The sequence below is a fragment of the Diabrotica undecimpunctata genome, chromosome 6, assembly GCF_040954645.1.
Source record: "Diabrotica undecimpunctata isolate CICGRU chromosome 6, icDiaUnde3, whole genome shotgun sequence".
Lineage (NCBI taxonomy): Eukaryota > Metazoa > Arthropoda > Insecta > Coleoptera > Chrysomelidae > Diabrotica > Diabrotica undecimpunctata.
The window spans coordinates 15,077,092-15,103,215 of NC_092808.1; the positions used below are offsets into that span (position 1 = coordinate 15,077,092).

At 33.9% G+C, this 26,124-nt stretch overlaps 2 protein-coding genes across 2 annotated transcripts; one reads left to right on the forward strand and one right to left on the reverse strand.

The window, feature by feature from the left end:
• Positions 1-921: 921 nt before the first annotated feature.
• On the reverse strand, positions 922-11,206 carry LOC140443040 (uncharacterized). The gene is made up of 3 exons (XM_072534079.1): positions 11,089-11,206; positions 7,168-8,022; positions 922-1,778 (listed from the first exon to the last, which is right to left on the reverse strand). Exons 1-3 carry the CDS (start codon positions 11,098-11,100, stop codon positions 1,002-1,004), a joined length of 1,644 nt encoding a protein of 547 aa, XP_072390180.1. The 5' UTR covers positions 11,101-11,206; the 3' UTR covers positions 922-1,001.
• A 9,128-nt stretch (positions 11,207-20,334) lies between these two features.
• On the forward strand, positions 20,335-22,124 carry LOC140443164 (uncharacterized). The gene is made up of 2 exons (XM_072534260.1): positions 20,335-20,472; positions 20,641-22,124. The coding sequence occupies exons 1-2, from the start codon at positions 20,461-20,463 to the stop codon at positions 21,802-21,804; spliced, it is 1,176 nt and encodes a 391-aa protein (XP_072390361.1). The 5' UTR covers positions 20,335-20,460; the 3' UTR covers positions 21,805-22,124.
• Positions 22,125-26,124: the final 4,000 nt, after the last annotated feature.

The window sequence follows — 26,124 nt, forward strand, 5'->3', positions numbered from 1 at the left end:
TACATTTTTTATTAGAAATATTTTTTCTGCGGAGTACAGATTCTTGGTAAATCGATTGTTTTGCGTTTTTACCCCCCTACGAGGGGGTTTTAGGGGTGTTCAATCACAAATTAACCCCTTAATTTGTAAACTCACATTATTCTTAACTTCTTAATCTATTATAGTTTCACCGTGTATTTGTGACATGGTGAAAATGAGATCGAGTAATATTTTAATAATTAAAGTCCATTCACCTGTTAATGAATTGTCGAATATATTTTTTCTAATTGAACTTCCTAAGTATTGCAATGATGGCCTAGATTAAATTGTAATGTAAGCTAATAGTGCAAAGTTGGTATGGTATCATAGGAAGCAATAACCTCTGTGCTTAGGTATGAAATATTTGTGAGATTATAAATTGTGGATTTGAGCTCATGTGAGGGCAGTCTACGACAGTCAATCATAAGTAGTTACCTAACGGATATCATATTGTGTAATTACCAGTAGCTGTCAATAAATCAACAATTTTACTCCACAACTTCAACCTTTTATTATACCTATCATCGTCGATCGACAAGAAGCGGACCAATAGGCATTTACATTTCAATTCGAACCTCAAATCTACGTTCGAACCTTTCCAACGGGTAAGCCCAAAGGAGGTAAAAGTGGTAAACTTTTTTGCATCTTTTTGGGGTCTTAAAATTAATATTCTCGACAAAATTCAGCTTGTTGGTATGATTTTTAGGGGTCAACTCTCTAACGACTTGACTATATTATGTAATCACTCTCGATTCATATACTTTTTTATATTTTAAAACATTATAAATATGTTTTGCAATAAAAATATTATTGAAAATAATAATTATATCAATTCGGTTCCATACAATACTTCCATATACAACTTATTGACATGTCTATTCAATATGTGTACACCAAAATGAATATTTTTTGACAACCTTTTATTGTATTTCAAGCAGTATAAATAATTTAAATACAAAATATACAATTCTTCCTTGCTTGAATTACCATACGTTATGTGAAAGAACTGGAGCATGAGCAGCATAACCATGATGACCATGGACCAAAGGAGCAGCGTAACCATGAGCAACTGAGCCAGAGTATTCATGAACAGCTGAAGTAGCATAAGCGGCATGGGCAACTGGAGCAGCATAAGCAGCATGGGCAACTGGAGCAGCATAAGCAGCATGGGCAACTGGAGCAGCATAGGCGGCATGAACTCCTGGAGCAGCATAAGCGGCATGAGCTACTGGGGCAGCATAAGCTACTGGGGCTGCAATTTTAGCAACAACTGGAGCAACAGCATGCACAGCAGGTTCTTTGTGTACAACGGCGTTAAATCCATTATGTGCATCAGCAGTGTAGTCGACGGTACGTTTGGTTCCATCGGATTCCAAGAGTGAGTAGCTTCCGTGAACAACATCTCCACGACGAGATTCGTGTTGGCTCTTAGCATCTCCGGTGTGGGGGTCACTTACACCATATGCGAAATCGTAGTGGGCAGGTGCAGAGGGTTCAGCAACGTGAGCAACGGGAGCAGCGTAAGCGTGAGCGACTGGAGCGTGAACCAAAGGAGCTGCGTAGGAATGGGCAAGTGGAGCATGGACGAGGGGAGCGTGGGCAGCGTAGGAGTGTACAGATGGAGTATGATGCTGTACAGTGGAGTAGGTAGAGATAGCGTCGTGAGATCCATGGCCAACTAGAGCTGGTGCGGCGTAGCCAAGACCCGAATCCCAAGATCCTGCACTAGCTACTGCAATGAATGCAGCGAGTACCAAAAACTGAAACAGGATGAGATTATTAAATGTTAGTGGTTTACTTTATTAAAAGTATATACACAAGAAAGTCATTAATTAAAAATTTCGATAATATAGAAATTCATACTAGGATAAATACATGAATACAAAAACAATATTATTTAGTTATGTATTGTATTTTAATTTTAAATGCAGCTAAAATAATCAAAATGGCCTTAAAATATTTTTTCAGGCCATCTTTTTTTTTAAGCATTTTATTGGCATGTAATAAATCCCATAAAACAGATGTCCAATAAACAGAAATACCAAAGTAAGAAAAAATTATTTGAATATATTAAAACTTTAATGTTTTTGTGGGAAAGATTTGTGTCTTATAAACACATAAATATATGATAAAGTTACTACCACAATTAGGTAATGAAAAATATATCGATGGAGATTCACCCAAGAAATGTTTGGAACCATTATTACTACAGTTCTTTTATCATAAATAATAAGAGGATTATTAAATAACTGAATTAATAACCATAATCTTAGAGACTATTGTAAGAAAACTATACTTAAATTAAAATAAAAATTATTCACGGTATTTTAATTATTTTAAAAACGAAGAAACTGTATTCACTGTTTATATTTCGCATATTATTCCATGCCATTTATGTCTTTTCACAAATTAATCATTGCACAAAACTAACATTGTTGAAAGAACAAATGATTCACTTACTTTGGCTGTCATAATGTTTGTTAATTCGTAAACTTCACAGTACTATTTTGACCAATGCGTTTATTATTTATACGATTTTTGTTGTCTTTGTAGAGTAGTCCCACCCCGGAATTGAATTTGAGCCTTTCACAAATTAATCCGCTAGGTATCAACATCCTGTCAGGTTCTTCAAGGTCAACTTTAACAGGTCTATTTACTTTAAGAGACGAAACATAGAATGTGGCGTCTTAGTAATTTTTTAGTAAACAAACATAAAGATATTATGTAAATTGCTTGGATAGTATAAGAAAGCGGTATCGATGTTTTTTGAAATAAATACATAAAAAAATTAATAAAAACTACATAAAACTTGGAATTACTACAACTACAACTTGAGGTTGCTATTGTGTAGATTTATAATGCTTTTTTTCATTAATCAACTTTAAACTAATATCGATGATGATACTCTTGATCAAATACATAATTTAGAATAAACTATAACATTATAAAGTCATCTTTTTAATTTAGTTTTTTTAATTATTTATAGATAAAGAAAAATAGAATAGAATTAAAAAGAAATATGCTTTATTGTCACTGAAAATTGTACAATTTTATAGACAAAGCTTACAGAAAGTCAAAAAAATAACAATAACAATTTAAAATTTACTAAATTTACATAAATCGTCGATATCACAAAATAAAAGATAATAAAATACATAATCCACTGGAAAATTTAAATAAATTACAAATTGCATAATAAAACCTTACGAATTAGTAAGTTAAGTTGCTGCATGTGATACCCAAATATATAAAAATACTTTGGTTGCTTGTACATAAACGTACTGTAATTTCTAAGTTATTTGTCAAGAAACTCTTCCACTGGTCTTTCAGATAGCTAGGCTTTTGTCATTTTACGGAACTTGCAACAAAAGGAGAGAAGTTGCAGATTTATGTTGCAAAGGGAGATGGTTTTATAATTTTTTTGCCGAATATAGATTTCTTTACTAACTTAGTGGACGGGATCGGTAAATACACATTAAATGTTGAATTTCTGGTGGAGAAGTCATAACTGGGTTTTCCTGGAAAAACATGTAGGTGTTGATGAATTAAGCAAACAGTCTCTAAAATATATAAAGAGGGAAGAGTTAAAATCCCGTGACTTTTGAAATAGCTTTTGCAATGGGTTATTCTACTGAGGCCAAAAAGATATTTTATTGCTCTTTTTTGTAATTTAAAAATAACATCAGCTTGGGCAGCTGTACTAGAACCCCAAAAAGGAAGACCATATCGATGATGAGACTCGAACGAAGAAAAATATGTTATTTTGGAAGATGCTAAATTGATTTCCTTCGAAACAGATCTTATTGCATAGCAGGCTGAAGCTAGTTTCTTACTTAATAAATAGATATGAAGGGACCATTTAAGGTCATAGATACCAAGAAATTTTACAGTATCAACGATTCTGATCTGGCTGTTATTAAGAAACAATGGTTGAAGAGCTCCTTTAAAGGATACTGCTACCGTCTTATCCACGTTAAAAAAGAGTAAATTAGAGTTGGACCAGGTTTTTATTTTAACTAGATCAGAAGTTATAGTTGCACGAAGAGTTGCAATATTAGAGTTCCTCCAGGTGATACTGGTAATATCAGCAAAAAGGCAATTTTTTCCATTAATTTTTAAGTTAGTGATGTTATTTATAAAGATAAGGAAAAGTAGAGGTCACAAATGCATACAATGCATTTGTAAACAGAGTCAGTATCATTTGCTCTAACTAGTTGTTTCGGATTCCTCAAATAAGATTGAACTCAAAGAAATACCTCTAATTCCGTGAAAATTTAATTTTTTTTTTTATAAAAATGTCGTGATTTACACAATCAAATTGGGTAGCACAAGCAACAGCGCAAGTATTTAAGTCACAGCATAGAATTTTTCTGCTTTTATTGAGTTGGACTTTTAACAAATTTAGCAGGTTTTGAAAAACTAGTTCTGTGGAAGAATCACCTGATCTATAAATGCAAAGAATGTGTAGATTAAGATTATTGTTATAAACCAATGAAAACTCAAAAAAGGCTTCATTTAACAGAAAGTCATATTTTGATAAACTTAGACGATCATACCCAGTATTTTTGGTATATTTTTCTAGAAAAATATACCACAATTGCAACTATAATACTACATACATACACAGACATATACAAAATATTATTTACACATGTATGATATACAATATATATTTTAATCATTGATGTGTTGCATTAAATTTTAAATATTAAAGTTTATAGATTTATACCAAGGACACCACTACAGCTTCTAGATTTGATTTCATAGGCATACTGCAATATCCATAGGAATTCTCGATAAAAATTAAAACACTACAACTGGCATGTTTGGGTTTCGGATTGGTGTATAAGGTGTATGATAGTTTGAAAACTTGGAAATGATGATATTTGGGATGTAGTTAATAATGGTATAGTTAAGGGGAAAGGTAGTCGAGGATTGTAATAAAGAAGAATTCGCTGAAGATGCTGATCTGATCGGGACGTCATGTGGAAGAGTATTAAGTACATTATTTATAGTAGTAGTTGGCACTATTGTTGTTAAATTTTGATTTGGATTTGTACAGGATAGACAATTTGCTAGAAAATAGTCAGATTGTTTACAAAAGAAACACATATGTTTTTCTTAAGATAAGAAAATACGATAAGATGTTTGATCGTAGTTTATGACAATAGAGGGAGGAATTAGTGGAACTTCCAAAGGAGAGATAAATGTATGTCTTCGAAAGCTCAGTATATGTCTATATTCTGGGATTGTTGTACATATTCGTAATAAATTGATTGGAGTTAATAAATTAAGGCATAAGGAAAGTGTGAGGAATACTAGGGCAGATATTAGAGATCAGATACCTTTTATTTGATGTGATTAATCGTCGAGCATATATTATTTGTTTATTGATAGTTATTCTTTCGTTGTCAGCATTCATGGCAGTTTCTACTAATTTTTCACAAGCTAGGTAAATACATATACGGTCATTTGAAATTCGTGATGAAAAAATAATACATCTTGGTTCTATAATTTTTCCCAATGCAAATAGATATTCCTTAATTTTGGCGTTTTCCAGAACATTATATAAAATAGCTTGTTTCCTGGAAAAAAATTTTGGAGTTGAGTTTATTAATACTGCAGAATATGAAGGAGTTTGATATGATGTCAATAACGTTTGGGACCCCATTGACCCTGGAGTATTAATATCATCCATTTTCGTTGTTTAATCACATCAAGTAATATAGACAATAGGAACCTGTTTTAACGTAAGTATCTCTAGTTAGATTAAAATTACTTACATATTTTCTCCAATAATCTCACTAATTTTTATTTATAATAACACCACTATAAATGTTGTTAATCGATTTGTTTCTTTAGTTAACAGACGACTGATAAATACCTTTTCACTTTTGAAGTTCTCACACTATATAGTTTTTAACCAGTCTTACTTAATAAAACTGGAGTATTTTTTGGGAGAGTTTTAACTATATGTATTCTGACTTTAGTCAGGGAAGTCACTACAGGGAAAGATTCAAGGAAGAAGATCTGTTGGCCGAAGGCAGAACTCATGGTTGAAGAATCTACGTGATTGGTATCCATGCAGATCGATTGATTTGTTTAAAGCAGCAAGTTCAAAAATAATAATAGCCATTATGATTGCTCACCTCCGTAGGGAGACGGCACTCTAAGAAGATTCTGACTTTGACATTTATTTGAAATTTTTCATCTTTTTATTTTGGAATTTGGTTTTTACATTGAATGTTAAATAATTTATAGGGGAATGTACTTTACAACTACTGTAGGTAAGTCTTAATCGGAAAATAATTAAAAAAAGGATTGAGGAACATCTGCTAACTTCAGAAGAAGAGTGGTTTTGTCTCTTCCCTGATATGAGTATCAGGTATCCTAAATATTTAATTCATGATACTGCTCTTTATGAAGCCTTTCCTATACCTAAACTCATTACTTTCCGAGATATTTTTAGTTTTCTTCAAATGTCGGGAATACCTTCAATTATTTTAAGCAGAAATAAGTTAGTCTTATATAACAATATAACAAAATTATTTTGTTTCATTAAATAACTAACACAAAATATAAATCATAACAATATGCAATGAATGTAACAATTAATGCGATATCTGTTGGCGAAATAAATTCCCAACACAATAAAAGAATATATTGCTCTAACATATTTTATATTTTGTGTGATAAAAGGTGTCCCATGCTTGACTTTAAGTTCCAACACATGCGCATTGTTAAAAAACAAAAAGGGTGCGCCATAATATTGGATGGATTATTCTCAGTCCAAAAAAAATTGTACTTAGATAGTAACAAATTATATGAGTTACATAAAAAAATATAAAGTAAAAATATCAGTTTCGTGTAAGTTGTGTTTATTTAATAAAGGTTTTATTGTGAAAAGTTATTTCTATTAATGTCAGTTTACTCCTAAATCGCAGAAAGGGACAATCAGTATTTTTTCTAAGATAATAAAGCGTAACGGATCAACTTGATTTTTGATCTTTTGTAATAGATCGAAAGTAATCGAAACTATTGGATGCTATGGGAGTTTAAAAAAAAGTTTCTTCAGTCAACATTATTTTAATTGCATTGCAATTTTACAAAATAAATTATGTACAAAATCTAGATTTATTATTTAAATTAATAGACATTGTATGACACAACTGGCGCCTGAGCAGCGTATCCAAAATGACCAGCTTTACCATGAACTAAAGGAGCAGCATAACCGTGTGAGACTGAGGTGGAGTAAGTCTGAGCAAGTGGAGCGGCATAAGCGGCATGAGCTACTGGAGCGGAATAAGCGGCATGAGCTACTGGGGCGGAATAAGCGGCATGAGCTACTGGAGCGGAATATGCGGCATGAGCTACTGGAGCAGAATAAGCGGCTGGAACCGAATAAGTTGTATGAGCTACTGGGGCAGCATAAGCGGAGTGAGCTACTGGTGCAGAATATGCTACATTAGGGACGATTGGTGCTGCAACTTTGGCTACAACTGGGGCTACAGCGTGGGCTGCGGGTTCGTTGTGTACGACAGCATTAAATCCATATTGTGGATCAGCAGTGTAGTCTACGACACGTTTAGTTCCATCGGATTCCAAGAGGGAATAACTTCCGTGAACAAAATCTCCACGACGGGATTCGTGTTGGCTCTTAGAGTCTCCAGTGTGTGGGTCAGCAACGCCGTAGGCAAAATCGTAGTGAGCTGGTGCAGATGGTTCAGCAAGAACAGCTTTAGCAACTGGGGCAGCAAAGGCATGATGCGCGTGAACTACTGGAGCAGCATATTGTTGGACAAGTGGAGCTTGAGCAGCATAGGTTTGGACAGCGGGAACCTGAGCAGCGTAGGCGTGGACAGCTGGAACGTGATGTTGAACGGTGGAGTAAGTGGAGATAGCATTTTGAGATCCATGACCGACTAGAGCTGGTGCAGCGTAGCCTAGACCCGAATCCCAAGAACCGGCGCTAGCTACTGCAACGAATGCGGCGAGAACTAAAAACTGAAAGAAGAAATTTATTAAATATGGGTTGTTTAAATTTAACATGTTGTTATGAGTACAATGTGAGTTCCCAAATTTAAAGCTACAACCACAAATGCTGCCATTTTATAAAAAGAAACTATAAAAAGATATCTATTATTGCATTTGCACCACCATATAAGAAATAAAGAATGAAAGACAGTTAGGCAAAAAATGTTTGATCCAAATACTTAACTTAACCACGGAGATATCTACAATCTACTTTTATAGTACAAAATAGGAAAATTTTTAACAAATGGGAGAAATGTAAAAAGTATATATTACTATCCTGGTCTTGGTCATGGTAGATCGGGGAAGAGCCTGTTTGTGAGCACGTAAAATACTTAGATCTCCTAAGGTAGGTTCATTATATCACACGTATCATACGGATTAGGTCCCTAAGGGCCTAGTCTTTGGTGTTTCTGGGTCCCAGGCTATTTCGGACTCGCATATCTACTAGAATTAGCAGGTTCTCCAAATCTGAGCTCTTCCTGCCGCTTCAAACGTCTAATCTCTTAATAACCTTTTGGCCTCACAGAACGCAATTTATTTGGATTGGTTACATAAAGGCCATATAAAGGTTGCATATAAATTTAAAGAACGAAGTATCAAAGCCAAAGTTATTAAGAATAAAAAAAGAAAATACTTAAAAATTGGTCTTAGAATCTTTCAAGGAATCTGACTAAAGTGAAGATACGTATACTTTCCAGGATAGCTCATATTAAAAAACTTATTAACAATGTGTTATATACAGTGGAATATATAAGGGCTTACTTAATCATTCTGAAATACGTCAATAGTCAACACAAATATACATATGTGTATATTCTATAATTATACATTCCATTAAATAAAAATCTTATTACAACAGAATAAGAACGATTAACGGACGAAATCCATAAACCTAATAATATTTTAGGTAACTTCTAACTCTCACAGCATGTCTTGAGCATGTCAGTCTACACATAAGAGAGGTGGAAAATTAGAAAAATTTATAAATATAAGAGACTTTGCGCTACTAATTGCAAGAGAAAAAACTTGTTTTAATTTAATCACTTTTCTCCACTATCGGTTAGAAGATTACATCCAAGTATGCAGTATGTAAGCATACTATTAGTTAACTCAAATAAACTTTCTTACCCCTTCACCACACGTTTTCCCACTGAATTTATTTACATTAGAATCAACACCCCTTCCTCTATATACTATCAGATCTTCCAGCAATAAATTTATTTAGATACATCGAAAATACCTGAGTTCGAACAAATATGATTTACAATTGTTACAAAAACGTCTGTCAAATTTTGGTTACCTAATTAATACTTAATATATTCTGAAGAATTATTTGGGATGTTCAAAGCAACCAATATTCGTTTATAAAGCAAATTACTGAGAAATCACTAAAGTATAATAGACCACCAGCATTTTTCTGTCTAATTGACCTAAAGAAAGCGTTTGACAGAGGAAGACTCAAAGATGTAATTCATCTTCTGTATAATAGAGAAATTCCCCTAAATATTATAAAACCTTTCGAAAACATCTACGTAAACAACAAAATGGAAGTCAGAATAGATGGACAACTTACAGAACCAATAAAAATAGGCAGCGAAATAAGACAAATGGATTCATTATGCCCCATGCTCTTCAATTTGATCATGGATAAAATCATAAAAAACGTTAACAAAGGACTAGGATAGAGAATGGGAGACAAAGAAATAAAAATACTTTGTTACGCAGACGACGCAATATTGATAGCCCAAGATGAAAATACTATGCAAAGACTGGTACATAGATTTAACAGAAGAGCAAAAGAATTTAATATGACAATCTCATCTCAGAAAACTAAAACAATAGTAGTCAGCAAAGAACCAACCAAATGTAAAATAGAAATTGATGGCATCAGTATTGAACTAGTAATAGAAATAAAATACCTGTTAATTACACTGTCTAGCTATGGAGACCTGGATAAAGAAGTGAGAGATCAAGTACAAAAAACAAATAGACTGGCAGGATGTCTTAGTAACAATATATGGTGAAACCGATACATTAACACTGAGATAAAGTCAAGAATTTATATCGCCAGTGTAAGACCAATATTGACATATGCCTCAAAAACAGGATATTGCGTTGTGACACAGCCACAACGCAAAGGCTACTGGAAACGGCAGAGATGAGAGTACTGAGAAGAACTACAGGAAATACGCTGAGAGATCGAAAGAAAAATGAAGACATTAGAAGAAAATGTAACGTACCGTGTATAAATGAATGGACACAAAATAGAATGGAATATCCACATTAGCAGAATGGAAGAGACCCTTGTCGTCAAAATAGCAAGAGATAAGTCACCAATCGACGGAAGAAGTATTGGACGACCGCGCAAAAGATGGAGTGACAACCTTCCATAGAGGTATTAATCTAGCAATAAACAAGCAGAATTGCTTATAAAGAGGAAGAAGAAGAAGAAGGAGAAGAAAGCAATGCAATACATCGGTAATCAAGATAATATAATTATATTAAATTGTAACTAGACATTATTACGTAATAGAGAGTAGACCTGGACAATCAATTGCAGTAGAAATACCGTTTACTGCAATTGATTGTCCAGGGGAAAATAGACAGTAAGCGAGGGCCAGGCAGGAGAAGACACTCGTGGCTCCAAAATCTGCGGAAGGGGTTCGGGCCACATCGGTCGAACTACTCAGCAGCGCCGCAAACAAGATCAGAAATGCCATGTTGATAGCCAACGTTCGCAACGGACAGGGCACTTGAAGAAGAAAAAAAGACATTAATAATATTGACCAACCCTTTGAGTTCATTTCCAATCATATAAAAATCCATACAAATAACCCCAGATGAAATCATATTCAAAAAAAATTATGGCAATAGAAAATATGAACAAATCTGTAAAAAAATCTCTAAAAATTATATATATTTGAAAGGACAGTAAACTAAGATATTATCAAAATATGATTTACGTCTCTATACTAATCTTAAGAAAGACCTAAGTAACAGATCTGTGAACACACTTAAAATGTTAATAACACTTACTTTAGCAGCCATTGTATTTGGTCGTTAGTAAACTTAAACAATAATTTTTAGTCAACTTGGTTATTATTTATATGATTTTAGTGATCTTTGTAAATCGACCCCACCCCGGAAAATATTTGCCGGTTTTTTGGAAGGTCACCAGTAGCACTTGTTTTTTACTATTTTTTAATCGTTAATCAAAAAGTAGTAAAAATAGTTTATTGCATGCGTTGTTGGGGAAAAAAGTGGATATTTGGTTTAATGTATTCCTAATAAGTATCATAAGATTTTAAATTTGCATATCATGTTCGTTTATGTTAATGTATAGTGTAAACTTTATCATAATCATTTATATATATATATATATATATATATATATATATATATATATATATATATATAAATATATATATATATATATATATATATATATATATATATATATATATATATATATATATATATATATATATATATATATCGTCGCCGTGGATGTGAAGAGAGCTAACCAACAAAAGGCAGTTTCGAGATATTGAGCATTTTAGATTACCATCTCCAGGAAAAAATACATTTTAGCTTATAACTTTCCTGTTCATTAAACTAAAATTTTTTCAGGATTTATCAAACAAAGTGTTACCTACTTTGTTCTGAACCAAACACTAATAAAACATTGATTTATATGAGGGTAGAAGGATTTCGTTCACTTAGCTCCATTCACCACTAGATAACTTTTCACAAGTCATACTGTTTTTTGTTGTGTGAAAAAATCTACGAAATTAAATAATACAAGGTGATATTATACTTAAAATGTTTAATTTTGGATACAATAATAACACAAAAGTATGAGAAATTCAATTTAGTTTTTAGTCTTTAACATTGAATATTATTTAACATTGAATATACAGAAATCTTATTATTTTATCGCTACTCGGATTCCGAATCGTCTGCAGCGATTCTCTCTATTGGTTTTAGAAGTCGGAGGTAGTAATCATGGTAGGTGGCTGAGATAGTACTTGACCTACAAAGATCTTGTAAATCTTTTAGTTTCTTAGGCTCTATTCCTTAAGCAAAAGGATACAGTTTCGGAGCCTCACTGAAAACATTGTTGTCAACTCGAGTGTTTCTACGAATGCACAGTTGTTTGAAGTCTACCTGACTACGTTGTGTTTTATAGAAGATTCTATCAAGGTGTTCTTTTCTATATTGCAGCCATTTGATATTTATCCACTTCATAATATCGCTATCAACTGTCTTCGTTTTGTTAATAATTAATTTTTCGCTGTTTTAAAATCTAAAAAATGGCTGTAATCTAATTTCTTAACGACGTATAGAGGGTAATTTACTTTGGTTGTTCTTGCCAGTGTATACCACCCGTCAGGCACATATATTTTAATTTTTCGTCCCCTCCCTTCAATCGCAGAATGAACGCTGTCGCATTCCATTCCGGAATGTCCAGATTCCATGAACTTTTGATAAATAATTTATAAATTATCAAAAGAAGACAAAGCTTTTATAAATGTTGCAGATAAAATGAAATTTCTAATTTGACCTGTTGCAGTATCAGAATAAAATGTTACTTCACTCACTTCAGACGGTAGCTCAGAAAGCATGTTCCATAAGCATGTAGCTACTTCTGATGATCATTTTGTACCATTCAATTCATGCCACATGTAGTTAATAGCAACAGTAGTTTTGAGATTATACACCGTAAAATTGTAGGTTTTTAGTTTCCGTTTATAATATAATTGTTCCATTTCTAATTGAGAAGTCAGTAAAAGCTTTTCCATATCCAAAGTGAAGGTATTAAAAGTATTATAAATTTTAGCACGATCTTTGTCAGTTTTCTTATGCTCTCTAGCCTCCTTCTTTTGAATTTGATGTAGATTGCATTCATCTTGATGTTTTTCTTTTTCGTCTTCGGTTTTATTTGTGAATTGCGTTCAAAAGCTACATTGGTCTGTCTTTGGTTTATGGAAACCATAGTTAAATTCGGTGCTAAATATATGTATATAATAATAAAACGACACTGAATCTTCCTGATACTCTTCGCAGTATTTTAAATAATCCTGGTAAAGTCGTTTTTCAGACAAACTAGAAGGTACGTATTTCCTCTTGGTTGAACTTCGACAATAGTGAGAATCAATCACCGGTAGTGATTTAATGTGATTACGTACTACCTCCTTTTAATTATCTGAGATTTTATTAGGGGGAACTTTTTGACCTATCTTGTCCTCCTCTATAATAGCTGACGACTTTGAATTTTTTAAAGCCGTTTCAACTTTTTTTCCAGATATATCAAATATACCCAGAAAAAACTTTTTACATACTTAGATGTTCTCGTCGTCCAACCTTAAATTGTACACCATAGTGTATTTGCGTCTAGAGGCGGCATCTTCATTATTTGTTTTATATCGCCGATTAGGTATTTTTTGCGTAATTCTACTACTGATAATGCTCCATCTTCCTCTTTTATCTTGAGTGGAGTGAAAATCATCAAATAATTTTTGCCTCTTATCCTGGCTAATTTTTTCTGTGCACCTATAGTGACATTTACAATTACCGGGTTTAACAGATTTTCCTCTAACAATATTACTTTTTTGCGAAATATGTTCCTTTAAAGAAAGTCTGAGGCTCCTTTGTCGATTGCGTTTCCAAGTTGATGGAAGCCTTTTGCGTTTACGTATAAAATAAATTTACTACTTGTTACAATCAAGTACCGTGAGAAAACCGCAGCTAACGATAAGGTGACTAATTGACTGTGTCATAATAATTTGTCTGTTGTTATTTGCATACTAAGCTCAAGCGTCTGTTCACCGTGATAGCTCTGTTCACCACTGACAATAAAATGTTCAGTACCCGGTGGTGGTAAGTGGCATAGATCACTTCACTCCTAAAAATAAGGATTGTGAGTTTACTTAGCATCCTTTCACACTTTAGAATATAAACCATTATATTCATCAATATGAAATCTTTCTTTCTGATTGCGATGCTGCAGTTAGCTTATTTTTAAGAAAATGTGGGTTAGCTCTCTTCACATCCACGACGACGATATATATATATATATATATATATATATATATATATATATATATATATATATATATATATATATATATATATATATATATATATATATATATATTTATGTATGTATAACAAGATTAGAGAAGAGCATCTAATAGAAAATAAAGAGAAGAGGAAAAGTTATCTATCACCCTTGCTATTTAACATATACTCTGAGGAAATCTTTTAAAAAGCAGTGGAGGATTTCGAAGCCAGAATTTGAATTAACAAAGAATGAATGAATGAAGTGCAACTGCAAGGAATGCAGCGAGAATTAAAAACTGAAATAAAAAGAGAAGTTAATCGTTTTAAAATAAATAAATGTATTAAAAATATTAAATGTAAAATTTTATGGTAAATGAAATGTTTACGATATATTTACACACAACCTTTACTGTTTAGTATATAATTTAGACACGGTATTAGGAATACCAAAAAATATATATTTAATGAATTTATACCATCCAGCAATTATATATATATCAAACATAGACATTGCCCAAACACAGAAAAGCAAGAATCAGGCCGTAGAAATGCAGTATCTGAGAAGTGATACGAAGAGGGAGAATACGTAATTTCCAAATTAAAGAAGAGTTTAAAATTAAATATATTCTGGAGTTTATTGAAATTGACAATTGACCTGGTGGGGACATTTGGTGAAGAAGGACAACCAAAGACAAAGCATGGAACGCAAAATCAGCAAAGAAAAGAAAACGAGAAAAACCAAGAGCAACTTGGAATAACGAAACAAGCAACATATTTTATAATAGAGAGGTAATATGTAATGATGCAGAAACAATGTCACGAAATAAAAAGGACTGGAAGAAATTTATACATGGCTAAAATTTAGATAAAATATTACCCCTTTTGGCCTGTTAGGTAAAAGGGGTACTAATTATATACATATGTTCAAACTTATATACATACGTTCATATAGTCAAACTTTTCACGTCTGAATCAGTATCAATAGAACGATATAACAGTTATTTCATTATCTCTACTTCGTCAGCCGTTCGAGCTGATTCCAATTCATACCAAACCATATATATAACACAAATCATATATATATATATATATATATATATATATATATATATATTACAAATCATATATATATATATATATATATATATATATATAATAATAATAAGATTACTCAGCAATTCCTAACCTGAAAGTAATAAATTCACTTACTTTAACTGACATGATGCTGGTTCGTTAGAAGCTTTAACAATATTGTTCGACTGCAGTTAATGGTTATTTATATTGTGTTTTATATAATTTCAATTCAGTCGCACCCCTAAATAACCTGTAGAAATAAAAGTTTTTAAAGTAATAAAATTTAGAAAGATTTTGAAGGTGACAATTTATCGCTTAGAGTACCTACGATTTAATTAATAAGGAACAGTCTACATTTTAATTAGTTTCTTAATATTGTTCTGAAGCTATTTTATTGTGTTAAAGTAATTACTATTTAAATGGGAATAAGCCACAATTAAAGGTTAAAGTACGTTTATTGTTGTTTCAATTTCCACTTTGGAAATCGTTCTCAAAATACAAACATTAATAAATTAAACAAATTTTGTTTTTTTGTTACTAGGCGAAAAAACCTTCTAATAATTTAATTTTATCTGACTCATTTATATTGAAAATTCAGACATACATTATAAATTTTAAAGTAGACGACTTTAAAATGATATTGCATATTGTTGAGTTGCGTTCCTGGGACTACTTTACTTGTAAGATAGTTCATTCGATTATACGAAATCAACTTTAACTTGAGAATATCCGTCAGAAAAAATCATAGCATTTAATTTGCCTTTAAAAAGACACACACATGCCATGATGACAGTAAAAATCTCCTGTTAGTGATTCCATAGTAAATTATGACGGAAAAACCAGAAAAAAATCTCATAATACTATTTCGACATGGTAAGTATTTGGTCGTGTTTTTAGTTTACCTTCAATAAACACCAAATTCTGATTTTATATGTTTGTTATTTAAAAAACATGTTTGATGTATCCTCTATATGTTACCGACTTAATAATACTGGTATTTTCCTTTTAATAACTTCCTCTTTTAATATGGGTAACCAAATCCTACTGCATTCTGAACGGGAATTTGTGACATAATTGGTCTCATTTAGCATAATTAGAGCCGCTTCTTTGATTTTTCTCTTTTTACCATCCGTTTCTTTTAGGACTATATTTGAATCATTCCATTGAACCCTATGTTCATTATCCCATGCGTGTTTGCATATTTGAGATCTATCAAATTCTCTATTTTTAATATAGGATTGATGTTCACTTATTCTAACATTTAATGGCCTTGATGTTTCTCCTAAATGAAACTGACCGCATTCACAAGGTATTTTATAAATGCAATTCTTTGTCCTTTCGTGTTCATTATTAGGTTTGGTTTTAGACAAAATAGATCTCAATGTGTTTGTTGTTTTGAATGTTGTTGAAATGTTGAATTTATTTCCTATCTTTTTAAGTTTTTCTGATATTCCTTTTATGTATGGTATTGTTATTTTCCTCGTATTTTTTTTGTGTATTCTGTAGAATCTCGTTCTAAGTTGTTCTGTTTTATACGGTCGATTATTGAAAATTCCTTATTTATAAACGATAAAGGATAATCATGTTAACAAATGTTTTTCTTCCAAGAACGAATTTTCGTTAGAATAAGTAACTTTGGCTCTATCGTATAAGGATTTAATGATTCCCTTTTTAATATTAATATTGTGATTTGATTTGAAATTTAAATATCTGTTGGTCAGGAAATCATTACAGGATACGGATTTTCTTTTCTGTGGTAGAGCAATAAACGTTGACTTGCCGAAAAGCCATGATCTTGGTATTCTTCTTCTTCCTTTGCCCTATCCGTTTCGGACGTTGGCTATTAACAAGGCTATTTTGACTTTGTTTACGGCACCTCTGAACAGTTCGGTCGATGTTAGTCCGAACCATTGTCGCAGGTTACGCATCCATGAGTGTCGTCTTCTTCCCGGTCCCCTTCTACTGTCGATTCTTCCTTGAAATATTAACTGTAGCAGCCGGTACTTAGTATGCCTCATGACATGTCCGAAGTACTCAAGCTTCCGTTTCTTTACGGTGAAGATTATTTCTTTGCTTTTGCCTATTCTCTGCACTACTTCCACGTTAGTGATGTGGTCTGTCCAGGATATCCGAAGAATACGGCGATATATCCACAGCTCAAAGGATTCTAGTTTCTTCAGGGTGGCTTCCGTTGTGGTCCATGCTTCTGCTCCATAGAACAAGACCGGGAAGACATAACACTTGACCAGTCTTAATTTTAGTTCCATTGAGATTTTGCTTGTGAACCACTTTTTCATATTGTTGAGCGCGTTTCGCGCTTTTTCAATTCGTGATCTTATTTCTGTTGACTGATCCCATTTTGTGTTGACTGTAGTTCGAAGGTATGTGTATGTCTCCACTTGTTCTATTTTTCGGTTGTTTAATGTCAATTGCATCGGAGGTTGTTGTGTTCTGCCGATGAGCATGCATTTAGTTTTGGTTGTATTGAGTTCTAAACCATATTCTTGACTTGCTGTGTGTATGCTTTGCATAAGTCTTTGAAGCTCGTTGCAGTCATTTGCGATAATAACTGTGTCGTCAGCATATCTAATATTATTGATTACCTCTCCGTTTACTTTGATACCTTCCGAAACTTCTCCCAGTGCTTCTCTGAAGATTTGTTCAGAGAATATATTGAACAGGAGCGGCGAGAGGACGCATCCCTGTCGTACACCCTTTTTAATATCTATCTTCCCACTGTGTAAGTTGCCCATCTTTATCTCAGCACTTTGGTTCCAATAGAGACTGGTTATTATGCGCAGATCCTTGCCATCAATATGCATCTTCCTGAGCATTTCCATGAGTTTATCATGTTTGACCTTGTCAAACGCCTTGGAGAAGTCAATGAAGCACAAGTGGACGTCCTGTCTCTGCATCTTTGAATTAAAACTTGCAGACTGAAGATCGCCTCTCTTGTGCCCAATGCGCTTCGGAATCCGAACTGTGACTCCGATATATTTGCTTCGCATTTGTTATATATTCTATTGTGTATGATTTTGGTGAAAACTTTGGTAATGTGATTTATCAAGCTTATTAAGCGGTGTTGATCACAGTGTTTTGCACTTGGTGTTTTAGGTATGGCTACAAAGGTCGATCGAAGCCATTCCTCCGGAATCTCCCCTTTGTCGTAAAAGGTGTTAAAAAGGCCTGTCAGAAAATCGAAGAAGTGGTCATCCGTTTCGCATAGGAGTTTTATGATCTCGCTCTGTATGTTGTCGGGACCTGGTGTTTTGTCGTTTTTTAGCGATGAAATGGCTTTTTCCACTTCAGACCAGTCATGTCGTCATCTTGGTCCACTGTCGCTCTGCGTTTATCGTTAAAAAGTCATTCTACGTAATCTTTCCATGTGTCAATGAGCTTCAAGTCGTCTGATATAAGGTTACCGTCTGCGTCTATTAGTGTCGGGTGGGGATTATTGGTTTTCTTATTAGTTGTTAATTCTTTGATCTTTTTGTGCATGTTGTGGTAGTCATATCTTCTGTCGCACTCTTCGATTTCATCGCATTTCTCCTTCAGCTAGAGTTCCTTCGCTTCCTTTATCTTTGTTTTTATATTGTGACTTGTTTCTTGATACTTCACTTGATTTTTGCATTTGTGTTGTCTTCTTTCTTTCATCATATTAAGAATTTCATCCGTCATCCATTCTTTCTTCTTTACGCGCTCCTGTAACAGAAGTGGCTTGTTTGTCATTTCAACAGCTCTTTTTATTTCTTCCCATTTAGCAACTGCGTCTTGTGCGGGTTCACTCAAGTTTCCAATATTTCTTCTTAAGGATTCCTGTAATTGTTGTTTAATGTTGGGATCCTTTAATTTCCTAATGTTTATCTTGGTTTTGTTAGGCTTCCCTTCTATACGTTTTAGTTTGATTCCCAGTTTACCCACCACTGAGTTGTGATCCGATTGAGCGTCAGCCCCGGGATAGGTTTTCACTGATGTGATTGAGTTTCTGAATCTTTCTGGTATGGCAATGAAGTCGATCTGGTTTGTTACATTTGTTTCTTTCGAGTCTGCTGGCGACTTCCAGGTGTAAAGTCTGCGAGGGGGCAGTTTAAAAAAAGTATTAGTTATCAATAGTTTTTGTTCCTGACAGATGCGTATGAGACGTTCCCCTCTCTCGTTTCTAGTTTCTAATCCGTGACCGCCCACAACGTTTGACACCTTACCTCTGCCGACCTTTGCATTGAAGTCGCCCAATATTAATGTCACTTCGCTTTTCTTGGTCATTCTCATCAGGGTCTCCAGTTGTTGGTAAAATTCTTCCATAATCTCGTCATCTTTGTCTGCTGTTGGCGCGTATACTTGTATGATATTTAGATCGAGTGGATATGATTTCAGCTGAAGGAGTGACATTCTGTCTGAGAAGGGAGTGTATGCTTTTACTGCACTTTTTTATAGATGGGGACACGATTACGCCTACTCCATTTCTGTGTGTCTTATTTCTGTGTATCTTATTATCTGTGATCTTGGTGTTACTTTGTTTAAATAAATATATGTCATTGAATATTATAAGTATTTTCAGGTTCAAGAGCTTTTCCATCTTTTAGTTGTGATATTGCCTTTTCCACTTCATCTGATGTGATTGGTAAGTGGTCAGTACATATTATTATGTAGGACGGAGGTTGTTCGGATCTATATTATCATCAAAGAGTATGTATTTGGTCCATATGCATATTTCTTGATTTTTATCGGTGGTGATGTTCCTCTGTTGATCTTGCAGTTTTCTAGATTATATTATATATATATATATATATATATATATATATATATATATATATATTTATATATAATTATATGTATGTGTTTATTATTCTATATAAAGTATTTTCTAGTTTACAAATAATTCTGGTTTGTAAAATATTATCCGTCTTAACTTTTTAGTTCGATCGATACAACCTTGCAATGCATAATACATAAACAAATAAAAGTACCGGAAAGATTACAAAAACCATTTTTGAATATTTATCTATTCTTTTATATATCGGTTGAATCTTTTTAAGTACAAAATTTAACTACCACTGCATCCAGATTGATAGAACTAGTTTTTAGTTAAATAAAAATAAATATAAAATATATTCATTTCGACCATTAAGGCTGTTGTAAATTTTATTGCAATCAATTTTTATTAGCAAATGAGTTCTAGGGGTAGACCTGCATACAAATTATAGCCGAACTATATAAGTGACTATTATTGCATATACAAATTAGTGTTAAAACCATCAGCAAACCAAAAACATGGCAGTTAAAGTAAGTTATTTGTTTACTTGGTCTGCACCAAACTAAAATTAACGTGTGTTAAAAAAACGGTGTACATACAAAATATATAGTGAAATTATAATTATTAAAAATACAATTTTCACCTTTTCTTAGCTAAATATTCGTTTGTTTAAACATTTTTCTTTTCTGTTTTTTCAGTATATATTCCTTGCTGCATTCATTGCAGCAGCCAGTGCCTCTGAACATCACCACGCTCCAGCTGCCCAGTCGTTCGTTACCTACACTACACTTTCCCAATCACATGCTGCTCCTTCAGTTTACTCTGCTCCAGTTGCCCATACTAAGGCTGCTCCAGTAGTTCAATCCTACGCTGCTCCTGCTGCTTTTGCTTATACTTCCTTGCCTGAAACCGTTGTTGGTGATCATTCCGCACCAGCACACTACGATTTTGCTTATGATGTAAATGATCCACATACTGGAGATTCTAAAAGCCAACACGAATCTCGTCGTGGTGATTTCGTCCATGGAAGCTATTCACTTTTAGAATCTGATGGAACTAAACGTGTTGTAGACTATACTGCTGATTCAGGTCACGGATTTAAGGCTGTTGTGCATAAAGAACACGCTGCAGGACCAGCTGTACCCAATAATGTTGCTCCTGTTGCTTATGCTGTTCCACCAAAATCCCATGCTGCTTCTGTTTCTCTTGGACAAGGAGATTCAATTATTCAAGTTTATTCATCTCCTTTAGTTTCTAGCTATACTAGTGATCTACACAATGGATTAAATGCTGCTGTTCCAAAAGAACATGCTGTAGCTACAGCTGTTCCAAATGTTGTTTCTCCTGTCGCCTATGCGGCTCCAGTAGCTTATGCTAGTTACTCTGCACAAGTATCTGATGCTACTCCTGTTGCTTCTGGCCACGGAGCTACCATTTTTCAAGGATATTCAGCTCCTTTGGTTCCTACTTATACTATTAATCCCCACAATGGAATTAATTCTATTGTTCAAAAAGAACATAGTCTAGGTCCAGCTATATCTAATGTTGTTGCTCCTGTCATTCATGCTGATTCAATAGTTCAAGGCGCTTACGCTGCACAAGTATCCAATAGTGCTCCTGTTCCTTCTGGATACGGAAGTTCAGTTATTCAAGGATATTCAGTTCCTTTAGTTTCTAGCTACACTGGTGATCACCAAAATGGATTAAGTGCTGGTGTAAATAAAGAACATGCTGTAGGTCCAGTCGTACCCAATGGTATTGCTCCTGCTGTTTATGCTGTCCCAGTAGCTAATGCCGCTTATGCTACACCATCATTCCATGCTGCTGCTTTTGCTCCTGGATTCGGAACTTCAACTGTTTAATAAGCTACTTCCTTTCTCTAGCTATGTTGGACAATTTGGATATTGATAATATTGTAAATATTTTTTGATTATATCAATATATAATAAACTAGTCACATATAAATTAACCTAATTATTGTTAAATAACCTTTGTTTAAAATATACTTATTGAAATAATTACTATTTTAATGGGAATAAGCCACAATTGAAGTTTAAAATAAGTTTATTTACGTTTCAATTTCTACTTCGGAAATCGTTCTCAAAATACAAACATTAATAAATTGTTTTATTAATGTATTTTAACGCCAAGATGGCGTCGTCATGTTCGTGTCGTCAGACGCGTTCAATGACAAATATTTATCATCAAACAATTTTATTTTCATGTTTTTCTTACAATCTTTAAGATACTTAATTCAAAAAATATACTGTATGACGAAACTTGTTTTCTGATTTTCCTGTCTGACCAAAGCGTTTGGGACAATTAGATAAAAAATGCTCCAGAACCAAAAAAAAAGCAGAGGAAAATCGTGTCAGGACTAATGAAGCGAAACGTAAAGTTAAGGGAGAGTATCTATCATAAACTTTTGCCGACGGTCACTATAACTATTTAGTTATAGTGACCTTCGAGTTAAACCAAGAGTTAAACTTAATATAATGCAGGATATAACTTGCATCGGTAGCGGGTGGATACTTTTCTGCGATCCTGGCATGGATTCCCATCTTTACCTTTTCCAATTTGGCCCCTGTTGCGATTTGAAGTTATTGTAGTTCTTTTATTTGACACAATAATAATTTCATATTTTATGACTTTTAATATTTTGATACAAAGTCTTATTTAACGCAAAAAAATATTGTTTACTAAATTTATTAAATGGATTTTCTAATAAACCTACCATAGAAATCTGAAGGGGCCAAACTGACCCTGTATTAATTATTATCGTTTTCTCGGAAATTTGACGATTTCTTTTAACTTTCTGTCGGATAGATAAAATTATGTTTATGTACGTTTATTCCTAGAAGGTATTTTGTTACATACTGTTTGTTCCTTGAAAGTAATATAATAGTCTCCCGTTTTATACCGCTGTCGCGGCTTTGGGAGTATAGCAGGGTAGTCTGCTATATCTAGGGCCTACGGTATACAAGAAAGGTAACATGGCCAGTGCTACGCTTCAACCGTCTATTATTACCCCTGGTTTTACCCAAGGTACTCATTTTTATTCAGGCTGAGTCGACCTGGGGCCTATAGACATTTTTAAAATGTCTAGATGTTCTTGCCGGCGGTAGGATTCGAACTCCGGACCACCGGCTTGCGAGGCAAGCATCCTACCGCTTGCGCTACGCAGGCCCTGCGTATTGTATTTTGTTTATTGAGCGTTGACCCTCCTTGAAAGTATTTTGTTTATTGAGCGGTTTATTAGGTTCTGCTGACTCTCGTTTCTAGAATATTGAAACATTCGTTCAATTGTGAAAATTCAAGACGACTGTAAAGATGTCTTGTCGTGGACTATCAGAGCTTGAACTTCTTGAAGAAATACGAAAAATACAAGAAAATGTTTCGGGAGGTGAATCTGAATTTGCAGAAAATAATGAGTCAGACGATGAACAATACGTACCACCACAAAATAATGATTTAAGTGACTCTGATGCTTCAGAGCAGTTAGAAAGTTTTATTGTACAAGACTCACCAATTTATGTAAACACTGCTTCTACAACTCAACAGCACGAGTCAGCTAATTTTATCGTGAATCCAAGTGCATCTAAGCCAAGTCACAAGAGAAAAAGAGGTCAACAAGGAAAAACTATTTCAATCGGAGACACCGAACAATCGAAAGACGGAACAACGTGGAAAGTTATTGATTCTGGATCAGTACCTGGTAAGATTATGATTTTTAGTATCTTCATATTCATTGAATGTTTGCTCATTACAGGACGCCGCGCTCAGCACAACATTTATCGAGAGGAATCAGGTCCTACGTCGTATGCAAAAAGGAACGTGAGGAACAATTGTGTGGTAAGTGCTTGGCATCTAATAATCAACGACAGCATGTTGCGTCATATAAAAGAATGCACTATTGCAGAAGCACATCGATGTTTGAAAAATGACACATGGACTATAACTTTGGAAGAACTGGAGGCTGCCCTTGCTATTATGTACGCAAGAGGAGTCTACGGCGCCAAAAATTTCCCAACCAACAGCTTGTGGTCAACAGTAAGGGGTCCTTAGTTTTTTAGGTAAACTATGCCACGAGACAGATTCAAGGATATTATAAAATATATCAGATTTGACATAAAGCAAACGAGACCTGAACGATTGAAAACCGACAAATTTGCTCTAGCCTCTGCGGTTTTGGATGGATTTATAGAAAATAGTGGTGCATGTTACAAACCGGGAATAAACCTTACTGTGGATGAACAACTACTGCCTTCTAAAGCCAGGTGCCCGTTCACACAGTACATATCAAATAAGCCGGATAAGTTTGGCATAAAATTTTGGCTTTTGATATGCGTGGAATCAAAATATATTGTAAATAGTTACCCTTATACTCGCACTGATCATCTACGCAAGAAAGATATAAGTGTTGGTGAACATGTTGTTTTGCGGTTAATGGAAAATCAACTGGGAAAGGGCAAAAATGTTACGACAGATAACTACTTTACATCGTTAAAATTGGCCAAGGCATTGCAAAAAAAAAATCAACAAGTCTTGTGGGTACTTTGAATCGCAACAGAAAGGAAGTTCCTCTAAGCGTAAAGAGTAAAAATGGAGAATTATATGTTACCCATATATTCCAGAGCGACGAAAAGATAACACTTACTGCATACCAAGGAAAGAGTCACAAAAATGTGCTTTTGTTGAGCTCATTACATCAATCAGTGGATGTTGCTGTCGATGGAAAAAAACTTCCTTAAACAGTAAGTTTTTATAATAAAACAAAATACGGGGTTGATGTAGTGGACCAAATGGCGCGTCTTTATACTACAAAAGTTGCTTCAAGACGATGGCCAATGCACGTGTTTTATAACATTCTTGACTTAGGAGCAATAAATGCATGGATTATTTATAAAGAAGTTACTGGAAGTAAAATCAGTCGTCGTAAGTTTATTCTTCAGCTGTGTGAAGAATTACGGGCTCCATACCTTGCCTCCCGAAATCTGGTACTATACCCAGCACCACCGGATTTACCAACCACCAGCACTGTTACTAGCCAAAAAAGAAAAAAATGTCAGTTAAAAATGTTTTGTAAAGGAAATCATACTTTCAATGAGTGCCACGGCTGTAACAAGGCAATGTGTGGCAAATGCCAAAAACTGCAAACTGTATGGTGTTCCAAATGTTTAAAATGAAACTCAAAAATTAAATCAAATTCTATCGTCAAGAGTTTATATAATTTCTTAAAACTGTTTATTTTTATTTTTTGTTTATTCCCAAATAAATAGTTAATTCTAAACTTGGTTTTTATTGATTGATGAACTTGGGGCAAAATGATCCGTTCGGGCTTTCTAGGTAGGTATGCTAAGCCCGACTTTCTAGTGTTAAACTAAATGTAAGATATAACCTTAAGGTAATACAAACATATGCTCCAACGACTACCCACACAAAATGATACAGAAGTAGCAATCGGTAAGTATGACTATGGCAGAAGAAATGTACGAGGACAAAGATTGCTGAACTTACACCAGGAATATTTATTCATGATGAACTCTTTTTTTCGATAAAAAGCCTCAGCCTAAATGACATGGATCAGCCCACATGGTAGTGTTAAAAATAAAATAGATTATATCATAACAACAAAAGAAATAATAATCAAAGACATCGAAGTACTTAACAAATTTTCAACAGGAAGCTACTACAGAGTAATCCGAGCTAAGATACCAATAAATGTCAAATTGGAAAGAACAAAGATGGTCTTAAAAACAAAAAAAAAAAGAAATAGCTTTCTCCAGAAAACAAGGACCTGTATGAAGATACACTAACCAGACATATACAAGACTTGCAAGATAAAATAGAAGATGTAGAAGACGGAAAATCTTTGATCGATATGTGTTACCTGTACTCGCATGTGGAGCGAAAACATTAACACTTACAAAAAAGGTAGTTAACAAGATTCGCGTCACTCAGAGGTCTATGGAGCGCCAGATGTTGGGTGTCTTTCTGATTGACCGAATCCCAAACGAAGAAATACGTCATAGAACAAAAACAACAGATGCCATGGAAAAAATCGCGTCGCTAAAATGGAATTGGGTAGGCCACGTCGCCAGATTATCAGACAACCGATGATAAAAAGGATTTTTTGGAGTGGATACCAAGACAAGAAGCAATACGGAGCAAAGGACGCCCAC